At 51.6% G+C, this 25,024-nt stretch overlaps 2 protein-coding genes across 2 annotated transcripts; both read right to left on the bottom strand.

The window, feature by feature from the left end:
• Window positions 1-105: 105 nt before the first annotated feature.
• Window positions 106-3,188, bottom strand: LOC142908362 (histone-lysine N-methyltransferase PRDM7-like). The gene is made up of 3 exons (XM_076058932.1): window positions 3,057-3,188; window positions 1,203-1,370; window positions 106-113 (listed from the first exon to the last, which is right to left on the bottom strand). The coding sequence occupies exons 1-3, from the start codon at window positions 3,175-3,177 to the stop codon at window positions 106-108; spliced, it is 297 nt and encodes a 98-aa protein (XP_075915047.1). The 5' UTR covers window positions 3,178-3,188.
• A 7,254-nt stretch (window positions 3,189-10,442) lies between these two features.
• On the bottom strand, window positions 10,443-24,168 carry LOC142908361 (uncharacterized). Its single transcript, XM_076058931.1, has 7 exons — window positions 23,219-24,168; window positions 21,743-21,819; window positions 20,733-20,925; window positions 19,768-19,902; window positions 18,734-18,999; window positions 15,776-16,088; window positions 10,443-14,726 (listed from the first exon to the last, which is right to left on the bottom strand). The coding sequence occupies exons 1-7, from the start codon at window positions 23,382-23,384 to the stop codon at window positions 13,579-13,581; spliced, it is 2,298 nt and encodes a 765-aa protein (XP_075915046.1). The 5' UTR covers window positions 23,385-24,168; the 3' UTR covers window positions 10,443-13,578.
• Window positions 24,169-25,024: the final 856 nt, after the last annotated feature.

The following is a 25,024-nucleotide window of genomic DNA, read 5'->3' as shown; positions in this document are numbered from 1 at the left end:
CACGCACACATGTATGAACACACGCACACACGTGCGTATTTATGCATGCAAGCATTTACTCACTCACATATTTACAAAAAAGTGAATGATCTCCCCTGTGCAGCCTTAACAGACTGTTACCACAGGACAGAACCAGGTGCCATGTGAGTCTACAGGGGTCTCTGTGTTAGCCTACAGGGGCCTCTGTGTGAGTCTACAGGGGTCTCTGTGTGAGTCTACAGGGGTCTCTGTGTGAGTCTACAGGGGGTCTCTGTGTGAGTCTACAGGGGTTCTCTGTGTGAGTCTACAGGGGTCTCTGCGTGAGTCTACAGTGGGTCTCTGTATGAGTCTACAGGGGTCTCTGTGTGAGTCTACAGGGGTCTCTGTGTGAGTCTACAGGGGGTCCCTGTGTGAATCTACAGGGGGTCTCTGTGTGAGTCTACAGGGGTCTCTGTGTGAGTCTACAGGGGGTCTCTGTGTGAGTCTACAGGGGTCTCTGTGTGAGTCTACAGGGGTCTCTGTGTGAGTCTACAGGGGTCTCTGTGTGAGTCTACAGGGGGTCTCTGTGTGAGTCTACAGGGGGTCTCTGTGTGAGTCTACAGGGGTCTCTGCGTGAGTCTGCAGGGGTCTCTGTGTGAGTCTACAGGGGGTCTTTGTTTGAGTCTATAAGGGTCTCTGTGTGAGTCTACAGGGGTCTCTGTGTGACTCTACAGGGGGTCTCTGCGTGAGTCTACAGTGGGTCTCTGTGTGAGTCTACAGGGGTCTCTGTGTGAGTCTACAGGGGGTCTCTGTGTGAGTCTACAGGGGTCTCTGTGTGAGTCTACAGGGGTCTCTGTGTGAGTCTACAGGGGGTCTCTGTGTGAGTCTACAGGGGGTCCCTATGTGAATCTACAGGGGGTCTCTGTGTGAGTCTACAGGGGGTCTCTGTGTGAGTCTACAGGGGGTCTCTGTGTGAGTCTACATGGGGTCTCTGCGTGAGTCTACAGGGGTCTCTGTGTGAGTCTACAGGGGGTCTCTGTGTGAGTCTACAGGGGTCTCTGTGTGAGTCTACAGGGGTCTCTGTGTGACTCTACAGGGGGTCTCTGCGTCAGTCTACAGTGGGTCTCTGTGTGAGTCTACAGGGGTCTCTGTGTGAGTCTACAGGGGGTCTCTGTGTGAGTCTACAGAGGGTCTCTGTGTGAGTCTACAGGGGGTCTCTGCACGCTGTGCAAGCGCCCTTTTACGTTTGCCTCCTCCGCCTCTTCGTCCTCCCTGCACCGCCACCTCCTTCCTCTTCCTCCTCCTCGTCCATTCCTCGTCGGAGTCGCTCGACCGCCCGCTCTCCGCTCCATTCCCCCTCGCCCTGCGCTTGCCGCGTGCGCGCATGAACTCGGGCTGGGCCGGGTTCATCCCTGCGCAAGGAGGCAGTCGGTCATTGTTATTTGGACGTATTGGCGGTACACCGGTGCAGCATAGCGACACACCGGTTCCTCGTAACACAGTCCTGACGATGTAAGATTATTATCGGAGAGTGTTTGTTTGTCGTGTTCGCCACAAGTACTCGTGGTTAATGCGGTAACTTGACTCCTTGCAAAAGCTACAATCTATCTGGTGTTTGAACATCTTAACCGCCTCCTGTTTCATTCCCCTGAAGCGTAAAACCTATTGTTATTTTCACTGTCCCGACGATGTCGCTGTCGCCCCTTGAGTGAGCTGCAGGACTCTCCGTCAGAAGTTGCACTCAGATTCAGCAGCCGCGTCCCCCATTCCGAACGTGCGGCGGCGACACCACGAGTCGTATCGAGGAACCGTCCCACCGAGCCTCTAGGGGCACGAGGAGTCCAATCTTGCCGCTGGAGCACGGAGCAGCTGATCGTCATCAGACTGGGCACCACTGGAGCACGGAGCAGCAGATCGTCATCAGACTGGGCCCCGCTGTACGGCAACAGACTGCGAAGCTTCGTGTTCAGTTCTGCTCGTGTCACGTTCCGTCTTCCCGCCGCTATGGCATCACGACAACTGATTTTGACGCACCACCACCATCACCACCAACTCGAAATATCCTTCTGTCCGGGGTCTCGAATCGCGAGGAAAATAAATAATTATTGCCAAAAATGTGCTGATTCTTTTACACAGCGTAACGGTGTACCACCGCCACTACGTTCATCTATATTATTTGGCTGCTACAACAACATCAAGCAATACAGTAAACACGATAGGAGTGCAAAGTATAGGAAAGGTTAACAAATCACACACACACACACAAAATAAACTATTTTTGTAAATGTTGTGGGTTTACTCTCCACCATTAGGAATCCGAAGAGCTATGAAGCTCTTTTTCACAGATGTCCCATAAGGGGGCACGGGGTCAGAACGTTACAAGAACAACATAATACACAAACACGATAGCAGTGCAAAGCAGAGGAAAGGTTAACAAATCATTAAACTAAAACCAAATCTATTTTTACTTCACCAGGTGAAGTCCACTGAGCTATCGGCTTCTTCTCCAGAAGCGACCTGGCTGCCACAAATGACAGCTCAACCAAATGGCTCACCACGTGGACATTTACAGCAGCAGCCAAATACGTTAAACGGGTGATGTTGATTCTACATTGTGGAGCAACAACCCGGAGGACTGGGATCGAACCCACGACCTCCTGTAGACCAGGCGAGGTAGTTAACATCTCACGGGGGAGAGACACACGCAGACTCCAGATATATGACAGGCATCGAACGCACGACCTCCTGTATACCAGGCGAGGTAGTTAACATCTCACGGGGGAGAGACACAAGCAGATTCCAGATATATGACAGCTATTGTCAGAGTCGGTATCGAACCCACGACCTCCTGTAGACCAGGCGAGGTAGTTAACATCTCACGGGGGAGAGACACACGCAGAATCCAAATATATGACAGGCATCGTCAGGGTCGGCATCGAACCCACGACCTCCTGTATACCAGGCGAGGGAGTTAACATCTCATAGCCACCGTGGCGCCCCGTGCATGGCACTCTGCTACGACGTTCTGGTCTCATCATCATTATAATCACTACGACAATTAGTTGAGTTGTGAAGAGGCTCGGGCCTGCCGTACCCACCGAGGTTCAGCATGACGGCGTGGTTCTGCTTGATGTTCCTGTAGCGCCGCTTCTCGCACTCGGCCAGATCGCCCCACTCGGCCTTGGTGAAGAAGCCTCTGATGTCTGGGAAGTCGCCCATCTCCTGCTGCTGAGGCGCAGAGACACGGAGGGGACGAGACGCGGACGACGGTCAGACGCAGTCACGGAGATGGAGTCACACGGATAGCGAGTCACGGAGATGGAGTCACACGGATAACGAGTCACGGAGATGGATTCACACGGATAGCGAGTCACAGGGATACGAGACAAAGATCCCCCGTGTGGCCTTAACAGACTGTCCGGGCAAGCGCTGTTAGAGAGCAGCGCCTATGAAGGCCGGAACGACGCGCGAGGGGGTGGGTGGCCAGCACCACGCCCGGCCGCCTTTGTCTCCCCAGTGGCGATGTTCACTACTTCACACCCGCTACACCGGGTGCTCATTTGAGGCTGAGTCGACCTAGGGGACGAGGCCCCGGACCGGGTTAGAAGATCGTCGCCGGTGTTGGCCGAGCGCTGCGCTACGAAGCCGGCAGAGACCCGAGTTCCATTCCCGCTCACGGCCACCACCAACAGCGGTGACGATCATCTGAACCGGTCCTGGGACCTCGTCCCCTAGGTCGACTCGGCCTCAAATGAGCACCCGGTGTAGCGGTGTGTGAACATCGCCACTGGGGAGACAAAGGCGGCCGGGCGTGGTGCTGGCCACCCACCCCCTCGTGTGCCACAGTGCCGGTAGCCTTAATGGGTGCTGCTCACTAACAGCCTGTTAGAGGCTACACGGGGGATCTTTGTCTTTGTGGTAAAGTGTGAGGACTCCCCACCTCTACCATGACGTACTAGCTCCAGATAGAGGTAACTTTACCCCACGTTAGTTAAATTTACCTCAGATGCGGTAACTTTACCTCATGTGAGCTAACTTTACCTCATGTGAGCTAACTTTACCTCAGGTGAGGTAACTTTACCACAAATGAGATTACTTTACCTCAAGTGAGGTAACATTACGTTAGGTAGAGGTAACGTTACCTCAGGTGAGGTAACGTTACCTCAGGCCAGGTAACTTTACCTCAGGCAGAGGTAAAATTACCTCAGGTGAAGTAACATCTCAAGAGAGATAACTTTACCTCATGCGAGGTAACATTACCTTTGGTGAAGTAAAATTACTTCAGGTGAGGTAACTTTTCTTGAGGTGAAGTAACTTTACCTCAGGTAGAGGTAATATTACCCCACGATAGTTAAATTTACCTCAGGTGAGATAACTTTACCTCAGGTGAGGTAACTTTACCTCAAATGAGATAACTTTACCTCAAGTGAGGTAACATTACGTTAGGTAGAGGTAACTTTACCTCAGGTGAGGTAACGTTACCTCAGGAGAGGTAACTTTACCTCAGGTGAGGTAACGTTACCTCAGGTAGAGGAAACTTTACCTCAGTTGAGATAACTTTACCTTAGGCGAGGTAAATTTACCTCAGATGAGATAACTTTACTTCAGGTAGAGGAAACATTACCTCAGGTGAAGTAGCTTTACCTCAAGTGATGTAATATAACGTTAAGTAGAGGTAACTTTACCTCAGGTGAGAAAACTTTACCTCAGATGAGGTAACTTTACCTTAGGCTAGGTAAATTTACCTCAGGTAAAGTAACATTATCTCAAATGAGGTAACTTTACCTCATGCGAGGTAACATTACCTTAGGTGAAGTTAAATTACTTCAGTTGAGGTAACTTTTCCTGAGGTGAAGTAACTTTACCTCAGGTAGAGGTAACATTACCCCACGTTATTTCAATTTACCTCAGGTGAGATATCTTACCTCAGGTGAGGTAACTTTACCTCAAGTGAGGTAACATTACGTTAGGTAGAGGTAACTTTACCTCAGGTGAGATAACTTTACCTCAGGTGAGGTAACATTACCTCACTGAGGGTAAGGTAATCAGAATGTGATGCAATCCGAATAAAATCACGTTATATTATAAGGTAATCTTCACCGCGACATTCTCATTCAGTGCAAAGTAAATATTGTACAATTAATTAGTCGCTCGTGTCAACACTGTACCAGATGTGGAGCTGTAATCGTAACGTGAAGTCGTCTCGTAGCGTAAATCTTACACGATTTTAAATACGGACTGTAATGTAACCCCCGTGTAATGTAACCCTTATAATAATCACCGTGTAATGTAATCCAAATGTAATCCTTCAGATAAGGTAACATTACCTCAGGTGATGTAACTTGTAATTCCCGTATAATGTATTGTGAAAGTAATATCCGTGTAGTGCAGCCCGAATGTAATCCCCGTGTAATGCAATTCCCGTGTAATATAATCCCCGTGTAATATAATCCCCGTGTAATGTAGTCCCCGTGTAATGTAATCCCCGTGTAATGTAATTCCCGTGTAATGTAACCCCAGTGTGATGTAATCCCCATGTAATGTAATCCCCGTGTAATGTAACCCCCGTGTAATGTAATCTCCGTGTGATGTAATCCCCGTGTAATGTAATCCCCGTGTAATGTAACGTCCTTGCCTCTGTGGGAGCTGACGCCATTGACGCGGCTTCTCCCTTCCTTGGCTCGGCGCGGGAAAATTCGAATGGGGGAGTGGGGGTGGGGGTGGGGTGGGGGGAGTGGGAGGAGTTTAGGGAGTTGGGGGAGTGGGGTGGGGGGAGTGGGGGTGGGGGGGTGAAGGTGAGGAGGGGTGGGGGAGTTTAGGGAGTGGGGGTCGAGAGGAGTGTGGGGGGTGGGGGTTGTGGGGGGTGATGGAGACGTATGACGTCATCGCGCTTTGATCCCAACAGACTCCGAGGGGGGAGATGCGATACGGGTGACGTCACCACACAATGATGTAATCAGATTTTTTTTTAAAATAAATCAGAATCTTTATGGTGTAGGGGTATCCGATAAGCTATGAAGCTCTTTGTGTCACAGATATTCAGTAAGGGGCACAATCTGGCTGTCCGCCTGATGATGCTGGTTGTGATTACTGGCAAAACGTCTTTCTCAGATTTATAAATGTTGTGGATTTGCTCTCCAACACACAACCGGTGTAGTGCTACACTATACACTACACTACTATACTATACACTACTATACTATACACTACACTATACACTACACTATATGCTACACTATACACTACTATAGACTACACTATACACTACTATACACTACACTATACTATACACTACACTATACACTACTACACTACTATACACTACACTACTATACACTACACACTGCACTATACACTACACTACTATACACTATACACTGCACTACTATACACTACACTATACACTACACTATACACTACACTACTATACACTACACTATACACAACTATACACTACACAATACGCTACACTATACACTACTATACACTACACTATACACTACTATACACTACTATACACTACACTATACACTACTATACACTACACTACTCACTACACTACACTATACACTACAGTATACACTACACTATACACTGCATTATGCACGACACTATACACTACACTATACACTACACTACACTATACACTACACTATACACTACACACTATACACTACTATACACTAGTGCTGTACTAAATCACGAGTTGGCACGTTCTGTTCACGTGACAAACCCTCTTACTAATTGGCTGTGTCGGGTGGTGTCGGTTTTAACGACACAACATTTATATTGACGCGACGCAACGCCAAAAAAACTCTCTAATTATAGATCCTCAATCTGAATAAAAATCTCCAACGTCAAAAACAAAATCTAAAATCGATTAATTAATTTCATGGTGACCTCCTTTGCCAGGACCAAAATATGAGAAGAGGTTTTCCCCTTTTTTCTGGCAACAAAACAGCTGCGTTAAGATGTTAAAACACCAAACTTAGACCTTTTACAAGGATTCATACTCTTTGGTTTAAAGCTTTCGTGACTGCAGGGATTTATATTCTTGGTTATTTCGGGAAAGTCACCACCACGTAGAAGGGAAACAATAAAATAATAAAAATATAAAAACAATAAAATTCTCACGACGTTTTGACTGCAAAACAAAGCAGCAACCATCATCAGGTGAGAATTTTATTGTTTTATTAATTATATTATTTTATTGTTTCCCTCCTACGTGGTGACTTTACCGAAAGAACCAAGAAAAATTATTCATACTCTGTAAGTAACGAAGGTCAAAAATAAAACAAAACTAAAACAACTAAATTAAATCACGACGTTTCGGAGGCAACACAAGCTTCCTTCATCAGGTGTAAAAAAGGGGCACAGCAAAATAACTGTAGAATCATTTTGCTGTGCCCCTTGTGATGTAATATAAGGTTAGGTAGAGGTAATCTTACCTCAGGCGAGGTAACTTTACCTCAGGTGAGGTAACTTTACCTCAGATAGAGGTAACATTACCTCAGATAGAGGTAACATTACCTCAGGTAGAGGTAACTTTACCTCGGATAGAGGTAACGTTACCTCAGATAGAGGTAACTTTACCTCAAGTAGAGGTAAAGTTACCTCAGGTGAAGTAACATTACCTCAGATAGAGGTAACTTTACCTTGGATAGAGGTAACGTTACCTCAGATAGAGGTAACTTTACCTCAAGTAGAGGTAAAGTTACCTCAGGTGAAGTAACATTACCTCAGATAGAGATAACTTTACCCCAGGTAGAGGTAACTTTACCTCAGAGGTAACTTTACCTCAGATAGAGGTAACATTACCTAAGATAGAGGTGACATTATCTCAGGTAGAGGTAACTTTACCTCAGGTGAAGTAACATTACCTCAGGTGAGGTAACATTACCTCAGGTGAGGTAATGTTACCTCAGGTGAAGTAACTTTACCTCAGATAGAGGTAACATTACCTCAGGTAGAGGTAACTTTACCTCAGGTGAGGTAACATTACCTCAGGTGAGGTAACTTTACCTCAGATAGAGGTAACTTTACCTCAAGTAGAGGTAACTTTACCTCAGGTAGAGGTAACTTTACCTCAGGTGAGGTAACTTTACCTCAAGTAGAGGTAACTTTACCTCAGATAGAGGTAACTTTACCTCAGGTGAGGTAACTTTACCTCAGATAGAGGTAACATTACCTCAGGTGAGGTAACTTTACCCCAGGTAGAGGTAACTTTACCTCAGATAGAGGTAACTTTACCCCAGGTAGAGGTAACGTTGTGTCAAAGTAACCCTCACGTAGTGCAGGCCGCGTGCCACTGTAATCGTTAAACACAACGCTCGCGTGACGTCACCACCTCACTTCACGCGGCAGCCTCGAAGTGCACCCAGCCTGGCACAGGCGCCGTGGGGACGTCACCGTCACTGAGTGGCCAATGGCGGCGGTTGGTGGTGGTAGGGGGGAGTGGGGGGGGGAGGAGGGGGGAGGAGGGGGCATCGGGGGTGGGGGTGAGTGGGGGGTAACGGGGGTGTGGGGGGGGAATGGAGGGTGGGTGAATCAGAATCAATGGAGAACATTCCACAAAGGGGAAGCAATGACAAGCTGAAATACAATGATGACCCATCCACCCTCGGGCTGCCACTGGGTGCCGAGAGACGAGAAGAGGAAGAAGCAGAAGAAGCGGAAGCTGAAGAAGCAGCTTCGGCAGGATTACCGCCGCTGCACGGCCGAGAAGAATTTCCGCTCGAAGGCAGTCGTGGGCATTTGAGACTGACACCAAATCTCCCAGCCAAGCCCTAGAGAAGGAGAGGCCGAGGGCGCACGTGAAGGAAACTTTGGCCGAGCTCCTTGAGGAGCGGGGCTGTGCCGAAAGGAGACATGAACAGGATGCCGCGACATCGATGGAGGCCCACGAGGTAGCTGCTCAGTGAGCACCGGAGGGGCAGGGTCGTCTCTCGTTCGAGGATGTTCTAGGGGATCCCTGGACCGCCCGGCCTTCGCCACGTGAGTGCCCGGCACCAGTCCGGTGCGGAACTGGTGGCAGAGCGGGAGGAACGGGAGGAGCGCACCAAAGTCAGCCGGCGTGCGGCATTTGCCTATGCACGCGCGCCCCCACGGCATCCTGCCCGTCCACGAGGGCAGGTGCAGCCCGGACAAGCAGAGGAAGGAGCGCTATCGCCTGGACCTACTGGAGCAGAGGGCCGAGAGGGAGCAGAACAAGCGGCGGTAATGCACTCGTTGCAGGTTGAAGAATGCTCATCGTATTCTCCGGATTATAAGACGCAACTCCCACCCCCCCCCCACCCCCCTATAATTGAGAGGAAACGTTTGGGTATTCGCTCATCTACCAGCTTCACATTCCTTATTGCCGTACAAAAACCGGAGGAAGGGCCTTTGCTATTGATGCCCCCCAGGGTCTGGAATGGTATTGCCAATAAACTGCAACTTGAATCGCTACCTATGAGATCTTCACTCAAAACTGCTCTGGAGGAGTTGTACACCCCTAGCTGCCACTGCTATTCAGTAGCCTAAAATATGGCTCTAGGGTTTGGTGTTATAATTTATTTACGTAGTTTATTGTTTAAAAAAATCGGTCGCGATCCCTATGATCACTGCTACATTGCATATATGGCTTTTATTTTGGTGATTTCGAAAACTTTTTTTTTGTTTGGCCATGTTTTTGTTTATTGTAGTACGGAGTTAGACTGATGGCCTTAATCTAAGTTTCCTTGTGGTTGTTGTTGCTTGACTTGCATCCCACTGGGATTTTTGCACACAGCGTTGGTGTACGGTGCTATTTGAGGAATATTTTGATGTTTTTTTCCTGGATTTTCTGTTTGCACAGTCACATAATCACTTTAAGATGTTTTCTTGTTCATGTTTTTTTTGTTTGTTGCGGTTGCACCCGATTCAAGAGCCGAATGGCTCATAGGGCTATACCAAAATAAATGGAAATGGGAGGGGTGGGGGGTAACGGGGGAGTGGGGGGGGGGAGAAGCGTGACGTCACCACGCAGTGACGTCATCAGAGTTTTTAAGTTTAATTTTTTTTTATTCTGGAGGAGAAATCCGATGAGCTGTGAAGCTCTTTATTATCAACAGACGTCCACAGTAGGGGCACGGGGTCAGAACGCCACAACAACAAACACAATACAATAAACACCATGCGAGTGCAGAGTATAGAAACACAACAAATCTGTAGGGGCGTGTGAATTGAAGTCTGTAGGGGCGTGTGAATTGAAGTCTGTAGGGGAGAGTGAATTGAAGTCTGTAGGGACGTGTGAAGTGAAGTCTGTAGGGGCGTGTGAAGTGAAATCTGTAGGACAGTGTGATGTGTAAGTTTGTTAGGATTGGTGTTGTTAGGATCAGCGGCGAGCAGTTGTGACCAGGTGCTGCTGTGTGTAACGATTACAGATGACAGTGAGAGGGAAAAAAGCATTTGATCCCCTGCTGATTTTGTACGTTTGCCCACTGACAAAATAAATGATCAGTCTATAATTTTAACGGTAGGTTTATTTGAACAGCGAGAGACAGAATAACAACAAGAAAATCCAGAAAAACGCGAGTTTAAGAGCCGGGAGCCAACAACAGCTCGGGGCTCGCAATGGCTACAGCGACTATTGGAAGGGTCGATGCGGCCTCTGCGTTGAACAGCAGGAGACAACGGGTACAGTCTGGTTCCGCTACAACGCTGCGTGTTAGTTCTAACGACGCCAATTGGACGACGTAACGCCGTGAATGTATCGTAAGGGGATACACGCCGTCCGTAACGCGGACGCGGATTGCATGCGACGTGACCGAGCGAACGGAACTACGTCTCAATGAGAGCAGGAGTAAGCGGTTCTACGTGCGGCTGCCCTCGGCGTAGCGGCGTCGCAACGAGGAGGAGGCGTTGGGATGCTGCTGGATGCTTCTAGACGGTACCCACGCGCCTCTGTCTTAGTCCCGCCTCTGTCTTGCCCATCATCTCGCGTGTTATCGCGGACCACGCTTCACCCCCCCACCCCCCCTCTAGTTTATATTATTTCTCCACAACGCGGTTGTTCTTCAGGAACGCAACAACCACCGCCGCGTTGCGGGAGAACGACGGACCGTGAACGCGCTTCGACGATTCGCGGCAACGCGACGGCAACACAAAGCGCCACGCGCGGTCTCTCGCGACCGGCGGTATCTGCGACGAAGGTTTTTGTCGTTGTTGCCGCCGGGTTAGATGGCGTTGGATCACAATCCTGGCACGTCGCCCGATGAAGCCGGTCGCCGTTGTTTGTAATCGCCGGTGAAACGTCACCGGTACTCGAATTGTAAATGCTGTAGTGGGTTCACTTTCCCCGACACGCAAGCGCCGTGTGTGCTGAAGTTGGTAACCAATTGGCACGTTTAGTTTACGTGACAAACCCTGACTGATTGGCCGTGCCAGGCGACGGTGGTGGGTGGTGGTGGGTTAACGACACAATGTTTATGTTTACGAGATCTCTAACCCAACAACAACAACAAAAAACAAACCTCTGTCACGGAAAAGTGTCACCACAGAGCAAGTCGCTCCGACCTCCTGGAGACACTGACACAGAGCAAGTCGCTCCCACCTCCTGGAGACACCGGCACGGGCTGTGTGAGCTGGGCTGCCTTCACAACCAACGAGACGCCGGCGCTGCCAACTGGGACCAAGACGTCAGCGCTGCCTCCGCCGGTCCGGTGAGGTCATTCTAAACAGCAGGTTTTTGTTTTTTTACTTCACTTTACTTTTCCAGGTAAGGCCCCCACTGAGCTGTGCGGTAGCGACCTGCCTATCACAAATGAGAACAGCGCACCGAAGTGGCTTGTCACGTGACATTTACAGCAGCCAAATACTCTGAACGCATGTTGAGATGTTAACCACCTCTCCTGGTATACAGGAGATTGTTGGTTCGATTCCGACCCTGACGCCTGCTGTATATTTTGAGTTTGCGCATCTCTCTCTCTCTCTCTGCCCGTGGTCGTGTGGATTTTTCTCCAGGTCCTCCGGTTTTTCCCCTCGACATTTGGAATCCAGGTCACGCAATTAGAGTATCTGGCCGCTATCAATGTCCACGCAATGATGAGCCACTTCGTTGAGCTTTCATTTGTGATGGCCAGGTGGTCGCGCCTGATAAAAGAGCCACTACATATTTTGTTGGACCTTACTTGGTAAAATCCCAAGATAATTTTTGTTGGTTTAAGTAAGTATATAATTTTAAACAGAATCACAAACTAACGCTCAACTTTCTTAACCGTGTAAGAGTCAACGCGCGCCACCACCGTGCGACGACACGCGAGCAACCGGGACGACGCAGAGAATCTCTCAACACTTTCCTGCGTCTGAGACATCCGCAGAGTTGCAGGGTGGGTGTCACCGTTCACTGGGTGGGCGTCGCCGTTCACGGGGTGGGTGTCACCGTTCACGGGGTGGGCGTCGCCGTTCACGGGGTGGGCGTCGCCGTTCACGGGGTGGGCGTCGCCGTTCACTGGGTGGGCGTCGCCATTCACGGGGTGGGCGTCGCCGTTCACGGGGTGGGCGTCACCGTTCACGGGGTGGGCGTCACCTTTCACGGGGTGGGTTTCACCGTTCACCGCAGAATCCCACGAATTGAGCGAGCGACTGCTGCTGTTGTTATCAAGACGTCGTTGCTCACCGCAGAGAAGCGTAGCGACACGACCGCCGCCACTCTGCGCTAGCCGGCGCCAAAACTGTGCCACGCTCCCTGCCCCGCGTGGCCCTGTGGGAGCCTCGCTACCGATAAAGTTACTTTAGTTCTCACTGCGTTTCGTTGTTCCGACGACGACGACGTTCACGCACGGCGCGCGGCGTCGTCGCAACGGCAAAGGGTCAAAGTTCACGCCGGGAACATTTTCAACGGGGGAGGCAGCAGCAACAACACGCATGGTGATCCAAGCGCAGATGGCCCACTCATGCCTACACCCCCCCAACGCCATCTCTGAATATTTTTTCAGGCCACAGGAATCCGATGAGCTATGAAGCTCTTCTCCGCAGATCTCCAGCCGTTCCACAGATGTCCTCTCCTACCAACCCCCCACCCCCCACCTCCTCCCCGTAGCTTCCCTCTCAGCAGCAAAGTGAATATCGCGCAAGCGATGGCTCGGGGCTACGGGACTGAGTGCACGGAGATTCGTGAGCGGGCGCCACCTTCGTCATCGGCCGCGGTTCGGCCTACCGCTGGATGGGTACGCACTGTACGCACTGTACGTACTGTACGCACTGTACGCACGGGGCAGGGCTACGAGTCGGCACGCGGTGCTCACGGAGAGCGGCGGGAGACGTGCAGACTGGGGTATCTGTAGGTGGATCGCCCTGCGGTGCCCCCCTCTAGGGTAACAACAGTGCAGCTCTGCACGGGGGACTCTGCACACTCACACACACAGGGACCCCCAGGTGGTGGGGGTGGGGTGGGGACGTGCAGTGGTTGGGACCGGTTTAATCTCCCGCCCCCCACAGGGTGTGAGGCAGGTGTAGGAGGATTCCGTAGGTTTCCGTGTTCACGTTCAAAATCAGTTTCAAGAGTGGCACAGCCTCGGCTAATCACGTGGCCTGTTGTTTGAAACTAATTCACAGCTCGGCGCTGTGCGCTTTGTGCTCAGGATGGCTGACTTTTCTGTTTTAACGTGGATGAGAAAATGCATTCTGGCCGGTGTGTGTTCTCTGGTGGCTGTGAAGTGTTGATGGCCGTGCAAACGCCTTCTCACACACGGTGCACTTGAATGGCTTCTCTCCCGTGTGTGTTCTCTGGTGGCTGTGAAGAGTTGATGGCCGTGCAAACGCCTTCTCACACACGGTGCACTTGAACGGCTTCTCTCCCGTGTGTGTTCTCTGGTGGCTATGAAGTGTTGATAGTAATGCAAACGCCTTCTCACACACGGTGCACTTGAACGGCTTCTCTCCCGTGTGTGTTCTCTGGTGCCTGTGAAGTGTTGATGGCCGTGCAAACGCCTTCTCACACACGGTGCACTTGAACGGCTTCTCTCCCGTGTGTGTTCTCTGGTGGCTATGAAGTGTTGATAGTAATGCAAACGCCTTCTCACACACGGTGCACTTGAACGGCTTCTCTCCCGTGTGTGTTCTCTGGTGGCTGTGGAGATCTGATAGCCGTGCAAACGCCTTCTCACACACGGTGCACTTGAACGGCTTCTCTTCCGTGTGTGTTCTCTGGTGCCTGTGAAGATCTGGTAGTTGTGCAAACGCCTTCTCACACACGGTGCACTTGAACAGCTTCTCTCCCGTGTGCGTTCTCTGGTGGCTGTGAAGATGTGGTAGTTGTGCAAACGCCTTCTCACACACGGTGCACTTGAACGGCTTCTCTCCCGTGTGTGTTCTCTGGTGGCTGTGAAGATGTTGTAGATGTGCAAACGCCTTCTCACACACGGTGCACTTGAACGGCTTCTCTCCCGTGTGTGTTCTCTGGTGGCTGTGAAGATGTGGTAGTTGTGCAAACGCCTTCTCACACACGGTGCACTTGAACGGCTTCTCTCCCGTGTGTGTTCTCTGGTGGTTGTGAAGATGTTGTAGATGTGCAAACGCCTTCTCACACACGGTGCACTTGAACGGCTTCTCTCTCGTGTGTGTTCTCTGGTGTATCTTCAAGCTACTCTTGCGGTCTGTGCTGTATGGACATTGGTCACACTGATGACTTTTGTTACTGGGCTTAGTGGGGTGTCTCCTCTGCACGTGATGCTCTAGACTAGAGCGGAAGATGAACTGACGGTTGCAGGCAGGACACGGCAGCCTTGTGACCTCCACACCCACTACACCTGCGTCATCCCAGAGGCACAAGACGCACACACCAACACCTAGACATGAGCACTCTTGAACACGTGTGTGTATATACAAAGGTAAAGGTCCCCAACAGCCATATCAGACTATTGGGGCAAGTGCTGTTTGCGAGTACCTATGAAGGCTGGCATGGCACACGAGGGAGTAGGTGGCCAACACCAGGCCCGGCCGCCTTTGTCTCTCCAGTGGCGATGTTTCCACGTTTAAGCTAGGTACTCATTTGAGGCTGAGTCAACCTAGGGGAGGCCTAAATATTCACCACTGACGTTGACCGTGAGTGGGAATCGAACTCAGGTGGCCTGGGCCCCATTATATATACACACAAAGACAAAGAACCCCCGTGTAGCCTGTATATACTTATGGGACAAGTGCTGTTATCGGGCACCGATGAAGGCCAGCACGGCACACGAGTGGGAGGGCGGCCAGCACCACACATGGCCGCCTTTGTCTCCCCAGTGGCGATGTTTACTACTACACACCACACCTGTTACTAACTTGCACCTTATTAGTGTGGGTGGTGCCTATCATCTCTGGTGAGCAGTGGCTATCATCTCTGGTAAGCGGTGGCTATCATCTCTGGTGAGCGGTGGCTATCATCTCTGGTAAGCGGTGGCTATCATCTCTGGTGAGTGGTGGCTATCATCTCTGGTGAGTGGTGGCTATCATCTCTGGTGAGTGGTGGCTATCATCTCTGGTGAGTGGTGGCTATCATCTCTGGTGAGTGGTGGCTATCATTGCTGGTGAGTGGGAGCTATCATCTCTGGTGAGTGGTGGCTATCATCTCTGGTGAGCGGTGGCTATCATCTCTGGTGAGCGGTGGCTATCATCTCTGGTGAGTGGTGGCTATCATTGCTGGTGAGTGGTGGCTATCATCTCTGGTGAGTGGTGGCTATCATTGCTGGTGAGTGGTGGCTATCATCTCTGGTGAGTGGTGGCTATCATCTCTGGTGAGTGGTGGCTATCATCTCTGGTGAGTAGTGGCTATAGTCTGGTGAGCAGTGGTGAGTCTCTGGTGAGCGGTGCTCACAGTGTTCCTCGCTTGGTGGAGGCTGCACGGGCTGCAGGTCTCTGGCGGTGGCCCTGGGAGCCAACTCGCTGCTGCTGCTGCTGCTGCGGCGTCGCGAGGGCCCGGCCTCGCAGGCGATGCCCAGCTCCTGGGCGAACTCCTCGCCGTACCAGACCAGCAGCTCAGAGCCGGGCCCCACGGCACGGAACGTGCGGTAGTAAATCTGCCCCCGGTGCTGGAAGGCCACCAGGTTCTGCTCCTGCTCATTCCTCGCGCAGTTGACGAACCTGCGGGGGCAGACGCGGGGGGCGGGGTGGGCGCCGTTAGCGAGCGCCTATTAAGGGCCGGCACTGGGCGCTACGTTGGGGTGGTGGGGCTGGAACCACGCTCAGTACCGGGTGCTCATTTGATGCCGAGTCGAACAAGGGGAGGCCCAGGGTCTCTGTGTGCAGTGGTTCTGGTCTCTGTGTGTAGTGGTTCTGGTCTCTGTGTGTGGTGGTTCTGGTCTCTGTGTGTCGTGGTTCAGGTCTCTATGTGTAGTGGTTCTGGTCTCTGTGTGTAGTGGTTCTGGTCTGTGTGTAGTAGTTCTGGTCTCTGTAGTGGTTCCGGTCTCTGTGTGTGGTGATTCTGGTCTCTGTGTGTGGTGGTTCTGGTCTCTGTATAGTGGTTCTGGTCTCTGTAGTGGTTCTGGTCTCTGTGTGTAGTGGTTCTGGTCTCTGTTTGGTGGTTTTGGTCTCTGTAGTGGTTCTGGTCTCTGTGTGTGGTGGTTCTGGTCTCTGTGTGTAGTGGTTCTGGTCTCTATGTGTCGTGGTTCTGGTCTCTGTGTGTGGTGGTTCTGGTCTCTGTGTAGTGGTTCTGGTCTTTGTGTAGTTGTTCTGGTCTATGTGCAGTGGTTCTGGTCTCTATGTGTCGTGGTTCTGGTCTCTGTGTGTAGTGGTTCTGGTCTCTGTGTGTAGTAGTTCTGGTCTCTGTGTGTCTTGGTTCTGGTCTCTGTGTGTGGTGGTTCTGGTCTCTGTGTGGTGGTTCTGGTCTCTGTGTGTAGTGGTTCTGGTCTCTGTGTGTAGTGGTTCGGGTCTCTGTGTGTAGTGGTTCTGGTCTCTACGTGTGGTGGTTCTGGTCTCTGTGTGTAGTGGTTCTGGTCTCTGTGTGGTGGTTCTGGTATCTGTGTGTAGTGGTTCCGATCTCTGTGTGTCGTGGTTCAGGTCTCTATGTGTAGTGGTTCTGGTCTCTGTGTGTGGTGGTTCTGGTCTCTGTGTGTGGTGGTTCTGGTCTCTGTGTGTGGTGGTTCTGGTCTCTGTGTAGTGGTTCTGGTCTCTGTGTAGTGGTTCTGGTCTCTGTAGTGGTTCTGGTCTCTGTGTGTAGTAGTTCTGGTCTCTGTGTGTAGTGGTTCTGGTCTCTATGTGTAGTGGTTCTGGTCTCTGTGTGTAGTGGTTCTGGTCTCTATGTGTAGTGGTTCTGGTCTCTGTGTGTAGTAGTTCTGGTCTCTGTGTAGTGGTTCTGGTCTCTATGTGTAGTGGTTCTGGTCTCTGTGTGTGGTGGTTCTGGTCTCTGTATGTCATGGTTCTGGTCTCTGTGTGTAGTGGTTCTGGTCTCTGTGTGTAGTGGTTCTGGTCACTTTGTGTAGTGGTTCTGGTCTCTGTGTGTGGTGGTTCTGGTCTCTGTGTGTAGTGGTTCTGGTCTCTGTAGTGGTTCTGGTCTCTGTGTGTAGCGGTTCTGGTCTGTTTGGTGGTTCTGGTCTCTGTAGTGGTTCTGGTCTCTGTGTGTGGTGGTTCTGGTGTCTCTGTGCAGTGGTCCTTAAGACAAGAATCACCTCATCCAATTTGATTTTGATTCATCCTGAGCATCAACATATTCACGATCCTTTTTGTTTTTGTAAATCTGAAACACACACGCACACGAGCAGATCCACGGATAATTAATGTGAGTTGGACCGTAACTTGAACTTCTTTCGTACCGGACGTAGCCAACCGTGCTGATCGGAGGTGCGGGGGGAAGGACAACAAACTAAACACTAAGAGCAGTTCTAAAGAAATGAATTTTAAATCTACAAGATTTAAAAGTGCATAGCTCCCAGTGGCTTCCTCATATTGGAAGCAAGAACCTTCCAGACGGCCGCAGAAGTGCGTCTGTAAGAGCCGCGCCATGCGCTGACCATCGTCTTTGCACGATGTGTAGCCAAACGCCGCCGCTGCTGCTGCTGCGAGCATGAACAGAGTTTGCGTGATGATGGTTTATGCTTCTTGACGAGATCAGCCGCGAGGTGTCGTGGTTTATTTTTGCGTAAGGAGTGCGTGAGGAGGAACCACCAGTCTGTGGTTCCTCCTTACGCATCGAAGTTGTTCTGTCCTTGCGAGCGAGCGGCTACTGTGGGTTACAAGTTGAACTCATTATGACGTTAAATTTTGGGTCCCTCTGTGAATCTGTGGGTCCCTCTGTGAATCTGTGGGTCCCTGTGTGAGTCTCTGTGCGAGTCTCTGGGTCTCTGTATGAGACTGTGGGTTTCTGTGCGAGTCTCTGAGTCTCTGTGCGAGTCTCTGGGTCTCTGTGCGAGTCTCTGGGTCTCTGTGTGAGACTGTGGGTCTCTGTGCGATTCTCTGGGTCTCTGTGTGAGACTGTGGGTCTCTGTGCGATTCTCTGGGTCTCTGTGTGAGACTGTGGGTCTCTGTGCGATTCTGTGGGTCTCTGTGCAAGTCTCTGTGCGAGTCTCTAGGTCTCTGTGTGAGACTGTGGGTCTCTCTGTGTGAGTCTGTGGGTCTCTGTGCGATTCTCTGGGTCTCTGTAAGAGTCTCTGGGTCTCTGTGCGAGATTTTGGGTCTCTGTGCGAGTCTCTAAGGTCTCTGTGCGAGTCTGTGGGTGACTGTGTGAAGCTATGGGTTTCTCTCCATCTCCTTCACGAGCCTCCTCTCCACACACACGATGACGATGATGATGTAGGAATAGGAGGAGGCTGCAGCAGTGGCAGCAGCAGCAGCAGCTCACCAGCCAGCAGTACTCGCTCACGGGGTTCTCCTCAGACACCTCTCCCTGGTAGGGCCCAAACATCACCCCCTTGGGCAGCTTCTTCCTGTTGCTCCACACCCCGAGGCCGGCGCCGGCGATGGAGGAGGCGCCGACGGTGAGGCCCTGGGGCAGGCTGAGCCGGGCCCTGTCGGCCACTCCCGGGGCCACGGCCGCGTCCGCGATGAACTCTGGCGGGCCGTGCACGGAGCACTCCCCCAGGTAGAAATCCCTGCACAGCTCGCAGACTGAGAGCCACAGCAGCAGCAGCAGCAGGAGGGGGGTGAATCGCAGTAGCAACAGCAGCAGCAGCAGTGGCACTGTGAGAGAGTGAGAGGGTGAGGAGCGCTCCAGACAGATGCCTCCCTCCCTTCCTCTCTGCATGGTGAAATTATTTAGCTCGCTCATCGGAGATGTATTCCCTGTCACCCTCCCTGCATCCCTCCCCTCCCTCCCTGCATCCCCGAGCGAGGAGCAAAAGAGAGAGAGGTGAGTGAGAGTGCGAGAAAGGGAGCGTGTGAGAGGGAGGGCGAGGGGGAGAGAGTGAGAGGGAGCAGGTGGAATATATCGAGTGAGAACGCGGGAGCAATAGAGGGACATAGGTGAGAGTGTGAGACAGTGAGAGTGTAACAAAGCGAGAGAGATAGGTGAGAAAGTGACAGTGAGAGTGTAACAAAGCGAGAGAGATAGGTGAGAGTGTGAGACAGTGAGAGTGTTACAAAGGGAGAGAGATAGGTGAGAGTGTGAGACAGTGAGAGTGTAACAAAGGGAGAGAGATAGGTGAGAGTGTGAGACAGTGAGAGTGTAACAAAGCGAGTGAGATAGGTGAGAGTGTGAGACAGTGAGAGTGTAACAAAGCGAGAGAGATAGGTGAGGGTGTGGGAAAGTGACAGTGTGAGAGAGAGTGTGAAAGTGACAGTGAGAGATTGACAGTGAGAGAGAAAGTGAGAAAGTAACAGAGTGACAGTGAGAGTGAGAAAGTGAGAGAGAGAGGTAGAGGGAGCAGGGAGTCTCACAGAAGTCGTCGTCGTCCTGGGGCTCCTCCACCTCTGTGTAGACTTTCCTCTCGCGCTGCCGCAGGCCGTAGCGAGAGCGAGCGCTGAGCGACACCGCCGCAGCCTGGGCGGAGGAGGCCGGCGGCACGGAGGAGCCTGCGGGCAAACGCGGCGAGATGTTGACCGCCTCTCCCGGTGTACGGGAGGTCGTGGGTTCCATCCCGACCCTGACGAAACCTGCCGTACATCTGGAGCCCGCGCGTCTCTCTCTCTCTCTCCTCCGTGACGAGATGTTGACTCCCTCGCGTGGTCTACAGGAGGTCGTGGGTGCGATCCCGACCCTGACGACCCACGCTGTACGTTTGGAGTCTGCGTGTCGTACCTCCCCGTGGTTGCGTGGATTTTTCTCCGGGTCCTCAGGTTTTCTCCTCGACGTTCAGAATCGACGTCACGCGTTGAGGGTAATTTGGCCGCTATAAATGTCCACGTGATGACGATGGTGAAAAGTCAACTACGTTGAGGTATCATTTGTGATAGCCAGGACGCTTCTGAAAAAACAGCTACACAGCTCAGTGGGGCTCACCCTGGTAAAATAAACATTGTTTGGTTCATAGGCTGCATTAGTACCAGCAGCAGCACTGACGGGAGCACATGTAGCAGTAGCATCAACAGCATTGGCGACTTCCATCAGCAGCAGAGGAAGATTGCGGAATTCCGGTGGGAATAGAGGGGAGCGTGGAGTTCCGGTGAGAATAGAGGTGGAGTGTGGAGTTCCGGTGAGAATAGAGAGGAGTGTGGAGTTCCGGTGAGAATAGAGTGGAGTGTGGAGTTCCGGTGAGAATAGAGGGGGAGCGTGGAGTTCCGGTAAGAATAGAGGGGAGTGTGGAGTTCCGGTGAGAATAGAGGGGAGCGTGGAGTTCCGGTGAGAATAGAGGGGGAGCGTGGAGTTGCGGTGTGAATAGAAATCACCGCTGCAGGCTACGCACCTCCACGCATCCTCTGGAGCACCACACTCAGGGCCTCCTTGCAGGCGGTGGCTCTGCGCTCCAGCCTGAACATCGCCATCCTGGCCTTGTGCACCTCCCTCAGCTCAAATCCCCTGAACTCCTCCTCCTGCTGCTGCTCCTCCTCCACGCCCTGCAAGATGCTCCACACGTACTCCAGGGCTTCCGCTTTAGTCTGAGCGGAGGGGGCGGTGGGGTGAGGGATCGGAAGGGGGTGTGGGGGGCAGAGTTGGTGCGGTGACCAGCGGTGGCTAGGAGATGTTCACTCCCTCGCCTGGTACGCAGGAGGTCGCGGGTTTGATCTCGACCCTGACACCTCATCGGATTCCTCCAGTACAATACATATTCTAATTCTGATATTCTGATTCTGTATATCTGATTCCATACATCACGCATAACCATGCCGTCGTCATGCTGAACCTCGGTGGGTATGGCAGGCCAAGCCTCTTCTACGAAAAGTAAAAAGTAATAAAATACTAATTAAGATTCTTCCACTGATCTGTATTTCGTCATTTCTGTACGACTCCAATAATTTTGATCGTCAAAATCGCCAAATTTGCGGAGCTCCGCTGCAAATACAGGGAGACGAGAGGTGAGGCAGCGACGAGCTCAGCCTCCCCTCTGATTGCGCAACCCCTCAGAAACTGGATGGAGCGCGGGCAATAAGCACGTGCCTGTTACCATCTCTCTGTAATGATTGGGATTATACAGAAATGACATTTATAACAGAGCAGTGGAAATTTTTATTTTTTACTTTTCGTAACAGCTATTTTCATTGGAGTATATGACAGGTGAGGCTCAAGCCTCGCCTGCCTCCCCTGACCGCACGTCCCTGGTATAGTAGTGTTTAGTAGTCCGTACGTATGTTGAATTTCTTTGGCACCGTACGTAGCCAACCTCGCTAATGGGAGGTGCGTGGGAAGGTCAACAAACTAAAGACAACAACAACAGCAGCTGTAACGAGAGGAGTGCCGTGCGCTGTGCACAGAGACCTTGCGCTTGCTGGGAGCTGCCCTCGCGTGCGACTCTCCCACGGTAGCCCAGCGTGAAGCAGCCCCCTTGCCTCCTCCTGCGTGAACACACGCACACACGTGTGAACACACGCACACACGTGTGAATACACACACGTGAACACACGCACGTGTGAACACACGCACACACGTGAAAACACGCACACACGTGAACACACGCACGTGAACACACGCACACACGTGTGAACACACGCACACACACGTGAACACACGCACACACGTGTGAACCCACACACACATGAACACACGCACACAAGTGAACACACGCACACACGTGTCCATGTGTGTGAACACATGGATACCCGTTAACACACGCACACACGTGTGAACACACCCACGTGTGTATTTACGCATGCAGGCATTTACTCACTCACATATTTACAAATAAATTAATGATCTACCTTGTGCAGCCTTAACAGACTGTTATCACAGGACAGAACCAGGTTCCATGGGTTGGGGGTCTCTGTGTGAGTCTACAGGGGTCTCTGTGTGAGTCTACAGGGGGTCTCTTCGTGAGTCTTCAGGGGGCCTCTGCATGAGTCTACAGGGGTCTTTGTGTGAATCTACAGGGCGCTCTGTGTGAGTCTACAGGGGGCTCTGTGTGAGTCTACAGGGGGTCTCTGTGTGAGTCTACAGGGGGTCTCTGTGTGAGTCTACAGGGGGCCTCTGTGTGAGTCTACAGGGGTCCCTGTGTGAGTCTACAGGGGTCTCTGTGTGAGTTTACAGGGGTCTCTGTGTGAGTCTACAGGGGGTCTCTGTGTGAGTCTACACAGGTCTGTGTGAGTCTACAGGGGGTCTCTGTGTTAGTCTACACGGGTCTCTGTGTGAGTCTACAGGGGGTCTCTGTGTGAGTCTACAGGGGGTCTCTGTGCGAGTCTACAGGGGTCTCTGTGTGAGTTTACAGGGGTCTCTGTGTGAGTCTACAGGGATCTCTGCGTGAGTCTACAGGGGGTCTCTGTGTGAGTCTACGGGGGGTCTCTGTGTGAGTCTACAGGGGTCTCTGTGTGAGTCTACAGGGGTCTCTGTGTGAGTCTACAGGGGGTCTCTGTGTGAGTCTACAGGGGGTCTCTGTGTGAGTCTACAGGGGGTCTCTGTGTGAGTCTACAGGGGGTCTCTGTGTGAGTCTACAGGGGGTCTCTGTGTGAGTTTACAGGGGTCTCTGTGTGAGTCTACAGGGGGTCTCTGTATGAGTCTACAGGGGAGCTCTGCGTGAGTCTACAGGGGTCTCTGTGTGAGTCTACAGGGGGTCTCTGTGTGAGTCTACAGGGGGTCTCTATATGAGTCTACAGGGAGTCTCTGTATGAGTCTACAGGGAGTCTTTGTATGAGTCTACAGGGGGTCTCTGTGTGAGTCTAAAGGGGGTCTCTGCGTGAGTCTACAGGGGTCTCTGTGTGAGTCTACAGGGGGTTTCTGCACGCTGTGCAAGCGCCCTTTTACGTTTGCCTCCTCCGCCTCTTCGTCCTCCGTGCACCGCCACCTCCTTCCTCTTCCTCCTCCTCGTCCATTCCTCGTCGGAGTCGCTCGACCGCCCGCACTCCGCTCCATTCCCCCTCGGTCTGCGCTTGCCGCGTGCGCGCATGAACTCGGGTTGGGCCGGGTTCATCCCTGCGCAAGGAGGCAGTCGGTCATTGTTATTTGGACGTATTGGCGGTACACCGGTGCAGCATAGCGACACACCGGTTCCTCGTAACACAGTCCTGACGATGTGATTATTATCGGAGAGTGTTTGTTTGTCGTGTTCGCCACAAGCACGCGTGGTTAATGCAGTAGCTTTGATTCCTTGCAAAAGGAATAATCTATTTGGTGTGTGGACATCTTAACGCCTCCCTCCTGTTTGATTGCCAGAAAGGGAAAAATCGATTTTTATTTTTCACACTTTGATACTCGCAAAAAGGTCCCGTCATGTAGCTGCTCATCCCGAGCTATCAATGCTCTCGATGCTGCATTGTCTTTGTACCGGTCGCCTTTTGGTGTTGTTCTCTGGTCTGACACTGGTGAGACTAGACCATGAAGAAGGCTGTCTCTGGGGTAGACCAATCAGTTTCAAAGACAACGATTAAATATTATCAGAGAGTGTTTGTTTGTCGTGTTCGCCACAAGTACGCGTGGTTAATGCGGTAACTTGATTCCTTGCAAAAGCTACAATCTATCTGGTGTTTGAACATCTTAACCGCCTCCTGTTTCATTCCCCTGAAGCGTAAAACCTATTCTTATTTTTCACAGTCCCGACGGCGTCGCTGTCGTCCCTTGAGTGAGCTGCAGGACTCTCCGTCAGAAGTTGCCCTCAGATTCAGCAGCCGCGTCCCCCATTCCGAACGTGCGGTGGCGACACCACGAGTCGTATCGAGGAACCGTCCCACCGAGTCTCTAGGGGCACGAGGAGTCAAATCTTGCCGCCTGAGCACGGAGCAGCCGCTGGAGCACAGAGCAGCAGATCGTCATCACACTGGGCACGACTGGAGCACGGAGCAGCAGATCGTCATCAGACTGGGCGCCGCTGTACGTCAACAGACTGCGAAGCTTCGTGTTCAATTCTGCTCGTGTCACGTTCCGTCTTCCTGCCACTACGGCATCACGACAACTGATTTTGACGCACCACCACCACTACCACCACCAACCCGAAATATCCTTCTGTCCGGTGTCTCGAATCGCGAGGAAAAAAACGTAATTATTGCCAAAAATGTGCTGATTATTTTACACAGCGTAACGGTGTACCACCGCCACTACGTTCATCTATATAATGTGGCTGCTACAACAACACCAAGCAATACAGTAAACACGATAGGAGTGCAAAGTATAGGAAAGGTAAACAAATCACACACACACACAAAATAAACTATTTTTGTAAATGTTGTGGGTTTACTCTCCAACATTAGGAATCCGATGAGCTATGAAGCTCTTTTTCACAGATGTCCCATAGGGGGCACGGGGCCAGGAAAGTTACAACAACGACACAATACACAAACTAAATCTATTTTTACTTCACCAAGTGAAGTCCACTGAGCTATCGGCTTCTTCTTCAGAAGCCACCTGGCTGCCACAAATGACAGCTCAACCAAGTGGCTCACCACGTGGACATTTACAGCAGCAGCCAAATACGTTAAACGCGTGATGTTGATTCTACATTGTGGAGCAACAACCCAGAGGACAGGCATCGAACCCACGACCTCCTGTAGACCAGGCGAGGTAGTTAACATCTCACCGGGGAGAGACACACGCAGACTCCAGATATATGACAGCCAT

The sequence above is a fragment of the Petromyzon marinus genome (assembly GCF_048934315.1).
Source record: "Petromyzon marinus isolate PM22_M1 ecotype Great Lakes invasive population chromosome 80 unlocalized genomic scaffold, UKy_Petmar_22M1.pri1.0 chr80_unloc.3, whole genome shotgun sequence".
Lineage (NCBI taxonomy): Eukaryota > Metazoa > Chordata > Hyperoartia > Petromyzontiformes > Petromyzontidae > Petromyzon > Petromyzon marinus.
Note: the sequence above shows the minus strand (reverse complement) of the source record. Positions and strands in the feature narration are given on the sequence as shown.